The sequence below is a fragment of the Salvelinus sp. IW2-2015 genome, linkage group LG7, assembly GCF_002910315.2.
Source record: "Salvelinus sp. IW2-2015 linkage group LG7, ASM291031v2, whole genome shotgun sequence".
In the NCBI taxonomy this organism is placed as follows: Eukaryota; Metazoa; Chordata; class Actinopteri; order Salmoniformes; family Salmonidae; genus Salvelinus; species Salvelinus sp. IW2-2015.
The window spans coordinates 25,289,326-25,308,224 of NC_036847.1; the positions used below are offsets into that span (position 1 = coordinate 25,289,326).

General features: G+C 41.3%; 1 protein-coding gene across 1 annotated transcript; it reads right to left on the reverse strand.

The window, feature by feature from the left end:
* Positions 1–103: 103 nt before the first annotated feature.
* LOC111966711 (citrate synthase, mitochondrial) lies at positions 104–18,051 on the reverse strand. The gene is made up of 11 exons (XM_023991584.3): positions 17,879–18,051; positions 13,753–13,800; positions 13,308–13,415; positions 11,927–11,992; positions 10,066–10,197; positions 5,730–5,918; positions 4,757–4,959; positions 4,149–4,278; positions 3,876–3,977; positions 3,490–3,699; positions 104–3,196 (listed from the first exon to the last, which is right to left on the reverse strand). The coding sequence occupies exons 1-11, from the start codon at positions 17,933–17,935 to the stop codon at positions 3,023–3,025; spliced, it is 1,419 nt and encodes a 472-aa protein (XP_023847352.1). The 5' UTR covers positions 17,936–18,051; the 3' UTR covers positions 104–3,022.
* Between the last annotated feature and the right edge of the window lie 848 nt (positions 18,052–18,899).

The following is an 18,899-nucleotide window of genomic DNA, read 5'->3' on the forward strand; positions in this document are numbered from 1 at the left end:
GACTAGATTACCAGCGACTTTGCAATTATCCATTTGTTATTGAAATAACCTTGTCAGTTTTCAACCTCTTCACACCATGAGTAAAGATGAACATGACACCAAGTGTTAATAAAAACATTTATTGGTTTTCCATTTGTTCTAAGCGCCTTTCACCTATTTGACCCATCCCGTTATAGCTTTCTCCAACTGAATCCCACCTAAATAGATCTTCCCCTGGTTCCACACGGTCTTTAGACCCTATGATCAGAAATAACCACACTCCACAAGACAAACCAAGAAGAATGAACACAGAAAAACATGAAGCCAAGAGAGAATAGCAAGGCATAGAAATCTGAGGGGGCTGACGTCAGTGAAGTCTGACAGACATTGAATGAGTTGTTCCAGAAAGCAGTGTGAGAAGTGCTACAGCTGCTATATAGTATGTTGTGTTGATAAACATAAGCACAGGTAAAGCTGCTATGTGCCTGCAACTAATATCTGCTGCCTGAGAGCAAGCTTGAAAACAGTCAAAGCAAACACTCCTAAACAGCAGAAAAAGCCCATATAAAACGGGCAATAGATTTATTTACAAGAGTAACTTTCAAAACGACACGTAAAACAGAAAGACGTAATGAGCGAGGTTGGAATCACACAGCTGTATGACTGAGCAATACTTTTTGAAAATAGCTCATTCATTCAAGCTATACATAACTATATACAAAGTATAAATAAAACCACAAATTATTATCTTTATACATTAGCGGTTTATCATTCAACACCCAAAAAAGGACAAATCTAACAGGGGTTTTAATATTGCTAAGAATTAAGGATTCTAAACCAACAAGTGCTCATTTTGAAGTAGCAGCTCGATCACTGAAGCGCTTTTCTGGGGCATTAGTAACATACCCTCTCAGGCCTTATTGCTTAAGTATAGTGTATGCTATATGACCACTATACTACAGCTAAGGGCTGTTCTTAGGCGCAACACAATGCCTATACAACAAACCCCCAAGGTGCCTTATTACTATTAAAACTGGATACCAACGTAATAATAGCAGTAAAAACAAATGTTTTGTCATACGCGTGATATACCACGGCTGTCAGCCGATCAGCATTCAGAGCTCGAACCACCCAGTTTATAAACAAAATTAAGACAGGACCTCAACAGACAAATAGCCCCCGACTGCACACTTATGTCCAAGCTTGCATTCATGTACATACTAAACTCAGAAGACCTTGTCCTCCCAATCCTTCAAAGATGACAAGTCTGCTATTATTAAATCAGGCCTTTGGGTACTCCAGGCTTCAATTCAGAGCTCTATCATATACATCCTACCCACACAAATCCCACATTACAAAAGATGCCCAGACAGAAATTGAAAGGAAAGAATGTAAGACACGATTGAATGACAGGTTATTTTGATCATTGAGGTGTGGTCAAGGTTAAATCCATTGAAGTCAGGGAATCAAGCCAGACGAGAATATATATATATTAATTTTTAAAAAGGGGGCAGTACCCTTTTTTTCCTGATTTGCATCCTTCTTCGGCGAAATTGAACATCTTCTGTGGAAGTTAGATACTTTTACAGAGAAGGACCTTTTTCTTTACTGGAGTGTTCTTGGGAGTGAAATCAGAATGGTTAGAGTGACATTGGGGGAAATGTATAGATAAATGGGGTGAGGGTTTCCGGCAAAAAAATGATATGTTTCCCTGTTTTAGATTAGGCCAGGCTTTCCAGACAATCAAAGCTTCAGCAACTAATACCAGCAGAATGTGACCGAAATTAAAAGTAACTTGCTTCCTTATTAATTTTGCTTGCTTTTTAAAGGGGTTAATTTGATGTCAAACTACCACAATTTAAATCTCAATTGATGACCATTTGGCATTCGTCTGTAACTCCACACATAATTCTGTTTATGTAGCCTGGAAACCAAACGGATATGCTCCAATTGAAACAATAGTAAAACAGAGTATACGAGTTTGGATTTCATGCTACTTTTTATGCCCCTTCACATCTTCAATCTGTTGGTGGCCCAGTCCTCCCAGGCACATGGGGAAAGCTGATAAGATGCTACAAGACCACATTAGCCTACTGTGCTGTAATTGTCTTGAGTCAGGAACAGAGGTAGGTGGGAGCTCTGTAGTAATGAGGTGGAGTGACAGACTGGGCAACCCAGGCCTGGCCACCATACGAGAGGCATGGGGTTAGCAAACACTGAACATAAATTAAACTAGCTGTAATCTCTAGGCAGGTGAATTGTATATACACTGAGTGTACAAAACATTAAGGACACATGCTCTTTCCATGACAGACTGACCAGGTGAAAGCTATTATCCCTTATTGATGTCACTTGTTGAATTCGCTTCAATCAAATCAATGTAGATGAAGGAGATGAGACAAGTTAAAGGATTTTTAAGCCTTGAGACAATTGATACATGGATTGTGAATGCGTGCCAATCATAGGGTGCMTGGCCAAGACAAAAGATTTAAGTGCCTTTGAATGGGGTATGGTAGTAGGTACCGCGTGCACTGGTTTGAGTGTGTCAAGAACTGCAACACTGCCGGATTTTTCTCACTCAACAGTTTCCTGTGTGTATCAAGAATGGTCCACAACCCAAAGGACATCTAGCCAACTTAACACAACTGTGGGAAGCATTGGAGTCAACATGGGCCAGCATCCCTGTGGCACGCTTTCGACACCTTGTAGAGTCCATGCCCTGACAAATTGAGGCTGTTCTGAGGGCAACTTAATATTAGGAAGGAGTTCATGTTTTTTTACACTCAGTGTATGAGTACGTGTTTTGCATCTTCTCTCTTTATCTTCCAAATGTGGAGGCATAGCGGGGATATATAATATAGGATATCTATGAATACCTAACACAGTCTCACACCAAACAATGTAAATATCAAACGCCCTTTTTGGGGATTTTTGATTAATAATAATAATAAATTTAAAAAAGTGTACTGTCTCTTTGAATCTCTTTCATGGGGATGGGGGCGAGGTCAGCTTTTATTTGTTATTTCCTCCCTTCTCTCCCTCTTCAGCCTGACTTGTTGGCCCCCACCAGGGTCATGAGTCCGTCCGTGCTCATGGACTTAGGGCGTTCCAGGGGGAAGCCCAGGGCTCGGCTCCAGATCAGCTGGGCCAGCACTCCCAGGGCTCGGGATACGCCGAACAACACAGTGTAGTAGTTCATCTCTGTCATCCCATAATACTGTAGTGGAGAGAGGTCAGGGGGAAGGCCAGGGAGAGGTCAAATATGTTTTGTTACAGAGGGTCAACAAAAATGGAATGATTAAAAGACTAAACTAAAACACACAGGTGCTGTGTTTTRTGATGCTTATAATTGAAGTACATCTGGATTGTAATTCTGACTGGTCAAAATACATTTAGAATTCACTTTCAAATTCCATCGAAGTTTCAGAATGGATCTGCATTACATTGCAATACGTAACATTACAATAGGACATTGTTGAGCAGAATGYCCGAATAAAGAATATTGCTTACCTGCAGCAGCACTCCACTGTGGGCATCTACGTTGGGCCAGGGGTTCTTGGCCTTACCCTGCTCTAGCAGCACTGGGGGCACAATCTTGTAGAGCTGGTGCACCAGCTTGAACATGGGGTCATTGGGCAGGTGCTTAAAGGCAAACTCCTGCTGGCATTGGTACCTGGGGTCAGTCTTCCTCAGAACAGCATGCCCGTAGCCTGGCACCACCTACGGCAGAGAGAGAGGGTGTGAGGATTAGGGTTGCAAACTTCCCCCCAAATGTCCTGTGTTCTTCAGAATCCCGTTGGACGATTCACTCCTTCCATCCTGATTCCCAGAATCCTGGAGAAYTAGGACATTTTTGGTAAGATGCGTCGTAATAGTGAAGCCAGATGCGCTCTTACCCTGCCAGACTTGAGTGTGTTCCAGATGTAATCCCTCATCTTCTCATCAGACACCTCCCCTCCCATCTCCTTCTGCAGGGCCGTCAGCCACACCAGTACCTCCTGCAGGGCACACAGAAACACACTGTTATAACCTCAGCAAGAAACACTCTATAAAAGCACTGTTGTGCTGATGTTAAGGAAAAGCCAGTTACGCCAACATGACTATCGTTCTGTCCATCCATCTATCCATCCATGTGACTGTGCAGAGCAAAGGACAGGATTGACACAGACCTGGTTGGCCAGCCCATGCAGAGGTCCAGCCAGCCCGTTCAGAGCAGCACTGAAGGAGAGGTAAGGGTCCGACAGAGCACTGCCCACCAGGTGACTTGTGTGGGCGCTGACGTTGCCTCCCTCATGGTCACTGAAACCCCAAAGGGTCACATTCATTTTAATGTATAGTAATTCATTACAGAATTGTACTTCACATTATTGATTATTACTAACTAAAACATTTATACAGAACTATATTCAAATACAGACTTATCCCCCCCAAAACTGTAGAATAATTCTAATGCAACATATAAACCCTAGGGGGCAGAGAAGTTTTATATTTGAGGGTTTCACAATTCTCTATCATGCAATGCCATAATTTTGTGGCAAAGGAAGGGGAAGGAGCTACAGCCAAAACATAGACAAAATGGCAACCCCCACAAAAGTAAAATAAATCAATGACTTATAATGGTTAATAATATGAATACCTGGGTTTTATAGAGTGCTTTTCAATGACCCAAAGGCGCTTAAACTGTAATTATGCTTAAAATATACATCCTTCAGGGCTGGTTTCAATGGAGATTCTTCAGTGGAGATTCTTAACCTGAAACTGGCCCATAGTAAAATACCTGTGGATGGTGAGGTAGAGCCTCATAAGTTCAGTGAACTCAGCAGAGTTGCTGTAGCCCAGCATGTTGGCGAAGTTAGCGGACCAGTCCTGGTTGGAGTCAATAGCTCCAATGCTGCTGCCCTCACGGTAAAGGTTACGGTAGATCTTAGCAGCAACACATGGCAACTTGGCAATTAAGTCCATGGAGTCCTCATAGATGAACTGGAATAGAGTAGATTAACTGAATAGATGAACAGGAATAGAGTAGATCCACAGGAATAGAGTAGATCCACAGGAATAGAGTAGACGAACTGAATAGAGAAGGGTAGGTGGTTTAATCAACAGTCAGTAGACTGTCTCCCAMAGGATCTCACTGAAAGACATGATAAATCCCACACACGATTACCTCGGTAGGTGATTTCCTGTTGGTGTTTTGGTCTGTGAGCTTTTTCAAGTCTGCCTATCGAACTCTGTGGCTGTAATTCCCTGCTCTACACAATAAACAGTGTGGTTGTGTTTCTATTTACCTAAATTTAGCCTAATCTTTAACCAGGAAGTCRAGGAAGAGATGAATATGCTCTTGTTCAAGGGAGACCTGGTGTGCGTGTTAAAATTCACATTTAAAAGAACAGACACTTGAAAGGTACTTTAAAATCAATCAAGGTTTAGTGAAGACGACTCATTGATCTGGCATCACACACTGGTTTAATGCCTTTAGCCACACCTCTGCCTGTACTGCATTGTAGTGTAGTGTGAGGAATGCAGACCTGGGTTAAAATTATATTTAAAATCTTTCAAATACTTTGAGCGTTGGCTTTAGCCTGCCTGAAGCGCCAGATGTACAAGGTTTACACCTTAATGGCTTTTCTGTTTGTTCCATTTCACCAGGCACGTTCAATCAAACACAGACAACGTATTTAAAAAATGTCAAATACCATTTGAACCCAGGTCTGTGAAGAATACATGCTGAGATCTGTGTGTGTGTGACTTACCTCCCAGTACTTGGCCTTGTTGACGCCCTCGGAGTAGGCCCGGGCAAAGCTGCTCTCGCTGTTCAGAGCTGTGATTGCGGCGCTGAACTGGGACATTGGGTGAAGGTTGGTAGGGAAGTTATCTAGCATGGTGACGACGTGGGAGGGGAGTGCTGCCCGCTTGGCCCATTCTTTGGACAACCAGCTCACCTGGAGAGATGAGATGCAAACATGATCGGTGAGTACAAGTAGGGCCAATAAAAAAATTGAGACAGGAAATGTTCTTCAATCCCAAACATTATAAATCCCCATCACTTTGCTATGGTTGTAGAACTTCAATGCCTTCCTCCTAAACCATAAAGTAACTTGCTTCTAGTATGTAATATAGGAATTTCCTCCAGCTGAGCCATATTAGGGTGGAATTAGACCTCATCTTGTGGTGGCTTCAAGAAAGAGCTGCAGCAAACACCAAATGCCAAGGATGTGTGTTGGAGTTGGGTTGTTGCTGGGTGCAGTAATACCCACAATTTGTGGCCCAAAAACAACGAGAAGCTAGCTTTGTAGTGGAACCGGTTTGTCCAGTTGAAGCGAGCGGATTGGATGAAGGGAACCACGGGCACGTCTACTGTATGCAGTGCTCATTTAACCACGGAGGACTTGATAGCTATAACCAGTGGAAGGCAGGATTCGGAATGAGTGACTGAAACCAGGTGCTGTGCCGAGCGTGAATGTTATGCCAGCAACCTCTGTTYCCTACCGACCTACCGGTACATCACGAGTCAGCAGTAATGAGATAAACCGGGTAAATTCAATGTGGATTTACCTCCCTATATCGCCATTGGATTAGCTGACTCCCTCAGGCTGGTGAAAAGACCTCTTCCTCTGCTCTTCTTTGGTCGTTAACTCAGTTGTCATTTTATTGAAACCAGTAGTTATGAAGGTGCAAACGATTTGGTTTAATTTGAAGTTATACATTAAGTTATTTCTGTTGGAGTTTACATTATAGGGAATAGGCTGACTGGCCGGGTTCTCCATATAAAACGCCACAACCCGCAAAAAATATTTTACGGCATGACTTCGGCATTCTGATCGGTTTTATGTAATAACTTGAAAAATAAAAGTGAGGTCTAACATTGCATTAGAACTTTTCGTGCGTATACTAATGCAAAGCCATGTTACATGTGGTGCGTATACTAATGCAAAGCCATGTTACATGTGGTGCGTATACTAATGCAAAGCGCATGTACATGTGGTGCGATACTAATGGCAAAGCCATGTTACATGTGGTGCGTATACTATGCAAAGCCATGTTACATGTGGTGGCGTATACTAATGAAGCATGTTACATGTGGTGCGTATACTAATGCAAAGCCATGTTTACATGTGGTGCGTATACTAATGCAAAGCATGTTACATGTGGTGCGTATACTAATGCAAAGCCATGTTACATGTGGTGCGTATACTAATGCAAAGCCATGTTAATGTGGTGCGTATACTAATGCAAAGCCATGTTACATGTGGTGCGTATACTAATGCAAAGCCATGTTACATGTGGTGCGTATACTAATGCAAAGCCATGTCAATGTGGTGCGTATACTAATGCAAACATGTTACATGTGGTGCGTATACTAATGCAAAGCCATGTTACATGTGGTGCGTATACTAATGCAAAGCCATGTTACATGTGGTGCGGTATACTAATGCAAAGCATGTTCCATGTGGTGCGTATACTAATGCAAAGCCATGTTACATGTGGTGCGTATACTAATGCAAACCATGTTACATGTGGTGCGTATACTAATGCAAAGCCATGTTCATGTGGTGCGTATACTAATGCAAGCCATGTTACATGTGGTGCGTATACTAATGCAAAGCCATGTTACATGTGGTGCGTGTACTAATGCAAAGCCATGTTAATGTGGTGCGTGTACTAATGCAAAGCCATGTTACATGTGGTGCGTGTACTAATGCAACCATGTTACATGTGGTGCGTGTACTAATGCAACATGTTACATGTGGTGCGTGTACTAATGCAAAATGTTACATGTGGTGCGTGTACTAATGCAAACCATGTTACATGTGGTGCGTGTACTAATGCAAATCCATGTTACATGTGGTGCGTGTACTAATGCAAAGCCATGTTACATGTGGTGCGTGTACTAATGCAAATCCATGTTACATGTGGTGCGTGTACTAATGCAAATCCATGTTACATGTGGTGCGTGTACTAATGCAAATCCATGTTACATGTGGTGGTGTACTAATGCAAATCATGTTACATGTGGTGCGTGTACTAATGCAAATCCATGTTACATGTGGTGCGTGTACTTAATGCAATCCATGTTACATGTGGTGCGTGTACTAATGCAAATCCATGTTACATGTGGTGCGTGTACTAATGCAAATCATGTTACATGTGGTGCGTGTACTAATGCAAATCCATGTTACATGTGGTGCGTGTACTAATGCAAATCCATGTTACATGTGGTGCGTGTACTAATGCAAATCCTGTTACAGTGTGTGCGTGTACTAATGCAAATCCATGTTACATGTGGTGCGTGTACTAATGCAAATCCATGTTACATGTGGTGCGTGTACTAATGCAAATCATGTTTACATGTGGTGCGTGTACTAATGCAAATCCATGTTAACTGTGGTGCGTGTACTAATGCAAATCCATGTTACAATGTGGTGCGTGTACTAATGCAAATCCATGTTACATGTGGTGCGTGTACTAATGCAAATCCATGTTACATGTGGTGCGTGTACTAATGCAAATCCTGTTACATGTGGTGCGTGTACTAATGCAAATCCATGTTACATGTGGTGCGTGTACTAATGCAAATCCATGTTACATGTGGTGCGTGTACTAATGCAAATCCATGTTACATGTGGTGCGTGTACTAATGCAAATCCATGTTACATGTGGTGCGTGTACTAATGCAAATCCATGTTACATGTGGTGCGTGTACTAATGCAAATCCATGTTACATGTGGTGCGTGTACTAATGCAAATCCATGTTACATGTGGTGCGTGTACTAATGCAATCATGTTACATGTGGTGCGTGTACTAATGCAAATCATGTTACATGTGGTGCGTGTACTAATGCAAATCCATGTTACATGTGGTGCGTATACTAATGCAAACCATGTTACATGTGGTGCGTATACTAATGCAAAACCATGTTACATGTGGTGCGTATACTAATGCAAAACCATGTTACATGTGGTGCGTATACTAATGCAAACCATGTTACATGTGGTGCGTATACTAATGCAAAACCATGTTACATGTGGTGCGTATACTAATGCAAAACCATGTTACATGTGGTGCGTATACTAATGCAAAACCATGTTACATGTGGTGCGTTATACTAATGCAAAACCATGTTACATGTGGTGCGTATACTAATGCAAACCCATGTTACATGTGGTGCGTATACTAATGCAAAACCATGTTACATGTGGTGCGTATACTAATGCAAAACCATGTACATGTGGTGCGTTACTAATGAAACATGTTAATGTGGTGGGTATACTAATGCAAAACCATGTTACATGTGGTGCGTATACTAATGCAAAACCATGTTACATGTGGTGCGTATACTAATGCAAAACATGTTACATGTGGTGCGTATACTAATGCAAAACCATGTTACATGTGGTGCGTATACTAATGCAAACATGTTACATGTGGTGCGTATACTAATGCAAACCATGTTACATGTGGTGCGTATACTAATGCAAAACATGTTACATGTGGTGCGTATACTAATGCAAAACATGTTAATGTGGTGCGTATACTATGCAAAACCATGTTACATGTGGTGCGTATACTAATGCAAATCCATGTTACATGTGGTGCGTATACTAATGCAAAACCATGTTACATGTGGTGCGTATACTAATGCAAATCATGTTACATTGTGGTGCGTATACTAATGCAAAACCATGTTACATGTGGTGCGTATACTAATGCAAATCCATGTTCAATGTGGTGCGTATACTAATGCAAAACCATGTTACATGTGGTGCGTATACTAATGCAAAACATGTTAAATGTGGTGCGTATACTAATGCAAAACATGTTACATGTGGTGCGTATACTAATGAAAATCCATGTTCATTGTGGTGCGTATAATATGCAAATCCATGTTACATTGTGGTGCGATTACTAATGCAAAACATTGTTACATGTGGTGCGTATACTAATGCAAAACCATGTTACATGTGGTGCGTATACTAATGCAAATCCATGTTACATGTGGTTATGTTTATGCTACCCTTTAACCTCCTTTCCACTTGACCAGACTAAATCTTCACATTCAGTTTAAATTAGCCCTAGCCCCATCTCACCTGTTCCTCTGTTGGGACCTGTCCTGTGACCAGCAGCCAAAAGAGGCCCTCAGGCAGCGGCTCCTGACCTCCTGGAGCCTTGGGCAACAGCTGCTGACACTCTGGAATGCTGTAGCCACGGAAGCGGATGCCCTAAAGACAAATTTGACACAATTTAGATAGTGCCTTCAGAAAGTACTTACACCCCTTGACTTTTTCCACATTTTGTTGTCTTACAGCCTGAATTTAAAATGGATTAAATGTAGTTGTTTTGTCACTGGCCTGCCTACACACACGCACAATACCCTAATATCAAAGTGGAAATATGTTTTTCGAAATTTACACAAAATAATTTAATAAAAGAAAAACCAATATGTTATAAGTATTCAACCCGTTTGTTATGGCAAGCCTAAATAAGTTATGGAGTAAAAAAAAATGTGCTTAACAAGTCACATAATAAGTTGCATGGACTCACTGTGTGCAATAAGTGTTTAACATGATTTTTGAATGACTACCTCATCTCTGTACCCCACACGTACAATTATCTGTAAGGTCCCTCAGTCAAGCATTGAATTACAAGCACAGATTCAACCACAAAGACCAGGGAGGTTGTTCAATGCCTTGCAAAGAAAGGCACCTATTGGTAGATGGGTAAAAAAAAAAAGAAAAGACTAGAGTATGGTTAATTTATTAATTACACTTTGGATGGTAACTCAGTTGCCGGAGAGGATGGAAACTGCTCATGGATGTCACCCTGAGGCCAATGGCTGTGATAGGAGAAAACTGAGGATGGACCAACAAAATTGTAGTTACTCAACAATACTAACCTAATTGACAGGGTGAAAAGAAGGAAGCTGTACAGAATAAAAAGATTCCAAAACATGCATCCTGTTTGCAACAAGGCATTAAAGTAATACTAGAAAGAAATCTGTCAAAGCAATTCACTTTTTGTCCCGAATACAAAGTTATGTTTGGGGCAAACCCAATACAACTAATTACTGAGTACCACTCTCTATATTTTAGAGCATAGTTGTGGCTGCATCATGTTATGGGTGTGCTTGTAATTGTTTATTTTTTATCCTGAAAAACTCCAGTCCTTAACGGAATGGAGCTAAGCACAGGCAAAATCCTAAAGGATCCCAGTGTCTGTTGGAAAGCAGACACTGGGAGATTAATTCACCTTTCAGCAGGACAATGACCTAACAGACAAGGCCAAATCTACACTGGAGTTGCTTACCAAGAAGACAGTGAATGTTCCTGTGGTCGAGTTACAGTTTTGACTTAAATATACATGAAAATCTATAGCAAGACCTGAAAGTGGTTGTCTAGCAATGATCAACAACCAATTTGACAGAGCTTGAAGAATTTTTTCAATAATAAAAATGGGCAAATAGTGTACAATCCAGGTGTGGAAAGCTCTTAGAGACTTAGCCAGAAAGACTGTAATCACTGCCAAAGGTGCTTCTACAAAGTATTGACTCGAGTGTGAATACTTATTTCTGTATTTCATTTTCAATMAAATGTGCAAAAATKTCTTAAAACATGTTTTCAGGGGTCATCAAAAAGAAAGGAGGACCAAGGCACTCTTCATATAATTAATTAAAATGCCTTTATTAGTATGGCAAGTTCAATAGAAACTTTCGGCTGCATGTTTTCAGGGGTATTGTGTGTAGATGGGTGAGAATAATTGTTTTCATCAATTTTGAATTCAGGCTATAACACAAAATGTGGAATAAGTCAAGGAGTCTGAATACTTTCTGAAGGCACTGTAAGTGCCAATATGGCTTATCTACGAGGGACAAGAGTGCTCAGCTTGACATCAATTATTCTGTGGGTGTTACTGTTTAGTGGATTATTTGTGTTGGGATGGCAGGAAACACACCTCATCAGGATCCAGCACTGAGGTCTCGTACACYAGACCCTTCATGCCCCTCATCCCACCATAGACCTGTGAAACAACAGAAATTACATTCTGCACAGAAAGCGCAATATAGGCTAGACTAATTCTCTCTGATCAAAGTCCAGAAATAAGTGTCTCAAATCAAAATGTGTAAAGATGACCCTGAGCTTAATTCATCTACATTCTTCATAGTCATAAAAAAGGTGAAGATGTCATGTGAATGATAAACATGTGGATGACGTTCACTGTAAGAGCTGAGGTGTGTGTAACCCTGGGGTGAGTCTGCTGTGATTTCTGGTGTGGGAGGCAAGAGCTGTGACTCAGCTTTATATATATATTTTTTTATTTTGCATTAGTCCGCTGTTGGTACAGTCTCAATGTTTTGAATGTCAGCAATCAAGTTTTCAAGAAGCAAAGTGTCATCGGCCACATCATCATGAGGCTGTGCTCAGCTGGCAGGAAACAAGCTGAGTAGTGGTACATTACATGACCGCTAGTATGCTAAAAGGGGGATAGCTGAGGGGCAACATCAGACCCAATCACGTAGCAGCCGGTTTATAATACAGTAATATGAATCCATTTCTACATATTAATAAACTAAAAACCCTCACCACACATAATTTTGTTAATGAAATTTTGAAAATGATTTTACCATTGCTTTTCTGATCTTTGTGGTGTGGTGGTTAATTTCTTTACTATCAAATGAGGAGACAACCTTATCACACAAGTCAGAGTTATACTTAAACTAAATCTTTAAATCACTTAATAAGGGAGCAGGTCAATACAACAAACACATAAAGTGAATTGATTGAGTCCTCTACGATAATGATGGCTGGTCGACTCGTTGAGAGCCCCGAGACAAAAGTACAAAGGTCTTTTATAGCCAAGATACACCCCTTTCAACCTACATGACGAACAGATGTATAGAATGGKTCACAAGGTTAAGATTTATATGAAAGATACTGTCTGCTGTGAATTATAAGTATCTGCTGTAAAAACAGTTTTCATTGTGTAGAGACCAGTGTCTGGCCCYCTAACTCCATACTGGAGCCATGTCTCACTGGTACCGTATAGAACAGAAACATTAACTCATGCTCTGGAATGCGGTATCCCCAAAGACATAAATCTCCTGTCAGTGTTATCTCCCAGAGGCCCATCCTCAGTAGAACACACACAGACAAGCATTCTAACAACCCCTTATTCTATTGCATAAAACAACCATTTGATGCAATAAAAGTATTATAACATAATCTTGCAATTTTCCTCTCAAAGTGGTTTATTTCTACATTAAAAGCCTTTGATTCTCTTGTATGGTTTTACCAACATTATGTTCTGAGATAATGAATACGGCTCAATTACTTACCATATCAACAGTGATCGATCCAATGTTGGTTTTGCCATACTGCTGTTTGAAGCTCTTGATCCTACTTTGTTCTTTTGGGATGAGGTCTGATAGAACATCCTTTAAATTCTGCAAAAACACAGACATGTCTCTGAAAGCTCMGGCAAAATAAAATTTGTTGAAAACCAGCCTATATAAAAAAAATGTCAACTACAGAGAACCTAGTGAAAACTGTGTGATAACACTGCCAAGTCTGTGTTAGTTAAACAACCATTATATCCAAAACATAGGTTGAAAAACACAGGCTTATAAAGTTGTCAGCATGATCCATAATGGCAAAGAGAACAAAGAAGGAAATCATCTCTTCTTGTCAATCCCTATTAATATCATGCTTCACCAACAATGACGTTAATAATGGGCAAACTGTCAATGAGTGGCCTTGAAGAGGTGGTCTGAGAGTACTTACTGTTGATGAGCTGGCATGTCTGGATGCCACAATGACACATGAGGCATTCTGCAGAGAGGAAAATACAAGCATCAGAAAACATGAGCCTGAGGGAGGGTCTGTGGTTAAAACAAAGACTTGGTTAGCACTGAGTGTAAAGGAGGCATTAGAGAAGCTTCAAATTAGCTGCGTAGCACAACTGCACTCTGATTTCCAATACCTGCAGCTAGACTACTAGAAGTAGRCCTAATTTAATCATTGAGCTGATAGTACCATGAAATCCTGATTTCTCGCCACTTCTCAATTAGCCTAAATATCCAACCCCATAGACTCACAACATCCACGACAGAGTGGGAAGATTGGGTAATTGGTTCAGTATAGATAACTGATATCCGGTCCAGCAATCCGCAATGTCTGCCTTGACTGCAGATAATAGTGGAGACCATTATACTGTTGTCAGAGGTAAATGGGAGCAGCTGGTATAATGATGAATGAAAATGAACCTAGAGGGTTTATAGCRAAAAACTAGCAATATTTCTCAATTTCAATTAACCATAATGTATTTGTTACTCCAGCTATCCAGCTGCATTTGTCTAAGGCTACCACCCATCAATGGCAGATGACCCTAAGGACTCGGTCACTAGAACTAGGAGATTGAGTGGGATTAACAGGAATGTTCTTGAGTAAATAAATAAAAATACAAAATAAGCCCAGGCAGGATAAAAAAGTTATTGACTGGCTGCCAGTAATCTTGTAGCTTAGCAGGTGATTACTACCAGTAGTCTGAAACCAGACCAGAGAGGAAGAGGCGAAGTGAGAGGTTTCACTCACGCAAAAATATGTCCAAAATAAGGCCAATGCGTTTATATGTTTTTTATTTTATTTAAGCTTGTCATCTGCCTTCGGGACAAGGGCTCCCATTGTTAGGGCAAAGACATGAACATCTCGTCATTATATACAGATCTCTGACCAGACTCATCAGTCAGATTGTCAAAGTCAATGGAAGGGGGATGGAGCCAAGGGGTCAACGCAAGGGACATCTGGCTACAAGACTCCCCAAAAACACGCCACTTCGATACAGCCACAACCGGAAGTGACTTTTTCATAGTAGGTTAGGAGAATTAATGTGGCAGGTTAGGAAAATTAGGTTACGGTTAGCAAAAAGGGTTAGGAAAAGTGTTAGGTTTAGCAAAAACCTGGGACGAAAAGTCACTTCCGGACGTAGCTGTATGGMAGTGGCATGTTTTTAGGGAGTACCATCTGGCTACTTTCCCAACGTCATCAATGCTTCAACTGAGAATCAAAGAGGGATTTGGTGAACGAGAGGTACATCTGTCTGAGGCTTGAAAGTGAACAGTCCTTCAAATAAGATGTCACAAGTTAACGTGATTTGTCAGCTATCTGGGCCATAGAAATAGAATGATCTGAGCAGGAGGGTAATTGGGTGAAGGCAGTGCTGTAGGTTACAATCTAGTTACAGCCGGTGTGCCAAGGACACTCAGACAGTCTTTAAGTCTTACTCCTGACCAGGGAGGTAGTTGCTTGGAAACCCAATGGGCAGAAATGAGCATTTGAATCAGGAAAGTTTCCTCTCACAACATCCACAWGCCAGAATGTCAAATAAAATTATATTTTAACGTACTTTACCAGTTGTCCTTGCAGTTGGTCCTTTTGGCGGTAGGAGACAATATATCCACAGGAAAGTATAATTACATCAATGAGCCTCATGTCTACTGCCAAGCTCCTGCACATGTTTACCGTACATGGTTCTGTGCATGCTTCAGGTGATAGAAATCTGAACACACTACCAGAGCTTTGAAAAGTTAATGTAATTAAACTTTCTTGTGGATATTGCTTCACATTCCTACCGCCAAAAGGACCAACTGCACAGACAACCGGTAAAGTATGATAAAATATAATTGTATTCAACATTCTGACTTGTAGAGGTCGTGAAAGGAAACTTTCCTGATTCAAAACACTCATTTCTGCCCGACATAGAATTCAATGCAATTTAACGTTGGGTTTCCAGGCAAGAGGTAGCAGTGGCACGCAGGAATCAATACAGACCTCTGTGGAATGCATGAAATCAAGATAGACAAGACAGAATTTAAATCAATGTGTGTTATTGAAACTTCAGTGTTGCACATGCATAGACCTATTACATAATTGGATAGTTAACTGGCTAGGTATACTGAATAAAGATCAACACAATATGCAACAACTTCAAATATTTTACTGAATTACAGTTCATAAGAAATCAGTCCAATAAAAATAAATTAGGCTCTGATCTATGGATTTCACATGACCGGGAATACAGATTCTGTTGGTCACAGATACCTTTAAAAACTGAGGTAGGGGCGTGAATCAGAAAAACAGTCAGTATCTGGTGTGAACACCATTTGCCTCATGCAACACGACATCTCCTTCGCATAGAGTTGACCAGGCTGTTGATTATGGCCTGTGGAATGTTGTCCCACTCCTCTTCAATGGCTGTGCTAAGTTGCTGGATATTGGCGGGAACTGGAACACGCTGTCGTACACATCGATTAAGAGCATCCCAAACATGTTCAATGGGTGAGTATGCAGGCCATGGAAAAACTGGGACATTTTCAGCTTCCAGGAATTGTGTACAGATCCTTGCGACATGGGGCCGTGCATTATCATGCTGAAATATGAGTTGATGGTGGCGGATGAATGGCATGACAATAGGCCTCAGTATCTCGTCACAGCATCTGTGCTTTCAAATGGCCATAGATAAAAATGCAATTGTGTTCATTGGCAGTAGCTTATGCCTGCCCATACCATAACCACACCGCCACCATGGGGCACTCTGTTCACAACGTTGACGTCAGCAAACTGCTTGCCCACATAACAACATACACATTGTCTGCGGTTGAGGCCAGTTGGACATATTGCCAAATACTTTAAAACAACATTGAGGCAGCTTATGGTAGAGAAATGAACATTAAATTAACCGGTAACAGCTCTGGTGGACATTCCTGCAGTCAGCATGCCAATTGAACACTCCCTCAAAACTTAGCATTGTGTTGTGTGACAAAAACACCTTTTAAAGTGGGCTTTTATTGCCCCCAACACAAGATGCACCTGTGTAATGATCCTGCTGTTTAATCAATTTATTGATATGCCACACCTGTCAGGTGGATGGATTATCTTGGCAAAGGAGAAATGCTCACTAACAGGGATGTAAAAAAAAAAGTGTCCACAAAATTTGAGAGAAAAGCTTTGTGCATATGGAACATTTCTGGGATCATTTATTTAAACTCATGAAACACAGGACCAACACTATACAAGTTGCGTTTATATATATTTTTCAGTGTAGATTGCAACATAAATGGAGTTGGCAACAATACAGCACCCGAAAATGAACAAACCTAGATAGTTGCTGTTGTATTGGCTAACGTTAATAGTTAGGACATTTACTTATGAATGGAAATGTTATCACTGAAGGTCAAATGAGGGGAAGTGGAGGAGCAGGTTAGCTAGCCAGCCAATTAACTTGCCACTGCTKACAGTAGGTAGCTAACATAAGACTATGCATTATTTTGGATTATCTAAATCCGTCCCCTCGCCCCGACCCGGGGACCCTCTGCACACATCAACAACAGTCACCCACGAAGCATCGTTACCCATCGCTCCACAAAAGCCGCGGCCCTTGCAGAGCAAGGGGAACCACTACTTCAAGGTCTCAGAGCAAGTGATGTCACCGATTGAAAGGCTATTAGCCATTTCACATCGGTTACATAAACAAGCAGTTTAAATTACTTCCATGTGAGAGGAGGGATAGCTAACTAACTGTCAAACGTCAACCTCCTGCACAATCAATCTCCTGTTAGTTAACGTTATCCGTCACTGTAAACTGGCTAGCTCGCAGCTAACCTAAAAAAAACGACGAGAAACAGTAGTGCCAACACATTTAAAAGAAAGAGAACCATCTTTGGCAAGCTTCAAAACAGTCTGGTGATGTGTAGCCACTAGCATACATGAATGCGCTTGACAACAACCGACATTTATCCTGGAGAACGAGCAAGCCGGCTAACTAGTTGTTGAAGTTTACTTGTTAGTTTCTAGCAAATTAGCTGACACTGACGCCCACTCTACTTCGAAGAGGCTCCTTGCCTCGGCTTACCTTTGACTGAAGGAGTCTTGGCGCTAGCCTGCAGATACTGGTAGCCAGAAAGGACATGATGYCTGTGGGGAAATATATTTATTCTGAAAGACAGTGCTAGTTGAAGGTGCCCCTACAGAAAAAGCACTACTGAAGGTTGAAGAGGGATTCGGGCCTGCAAGTAGGCGTATCGTTGATTGGATGGTGGTTGCAGCGAAATGTAACCTGATTGGCCAGTTGAGCCTCGTGTGTCTCTATCAATCGAAACGATTGGCTAAGGCAAACGGAAGACTGGGATGGAACTCATTTCCGTTTCATTCTGTCACATAATGTAAATGAATTGAGTGAGAGAGTAAAACTATCATTGTTTCGGGACATGACCGTATAAATTACAGGTGTACAGGTGAAATAATTTGATAAATATCAGCAATATTTTACTTTTGATACTTAGTATATTTTAGCGATTACATTTAGTTTTGATCCTTAACTATGTTTAAATYCCAAATACTTTTAGACTTTTACTCAAGTAGTATTTTACTGGCTGACTTGGTTGGCCCTGTCCGGGGGTATCGTCGGACGGGGCCACAGTGTCTCCCGACCCCTCCTGTCTCAGCCTCCAGTATTTATGCTGCAATAGTTCATGTGTCGGGGGGCTAGGGTCAGTCTGTTATATCTGGAGTATTTCTCCTGTCTTATCCGGTGTCCTGTGTGAATTTAAGTATGCTCCCTCTAATTCTCTCTCCCTCTCGAAGGACCTGAGCCCTGGGACCATGCCTCAGGACAACCTGGCCTGATGATTCCTTGCTGTCCCCAGTCTACCTAGTTGTGCTGCTGCTCCAGTTTCAACTGTTATGCCCGCGGCGATGGAACCCTGACCTGTTCACCGGACGTGTTACCTTGTCCCGGACCTGCTGTTTTTCGACTCTCTACCGCACCTGCTGTCTCTAACTCTGAATTTAAATGTCTTTTTTTTTTATTTAACTAGGCAAGTCAGTTAAGAACAAATTCTTATTTTCAATGACGGCCTAGGAACAGTGGGTTA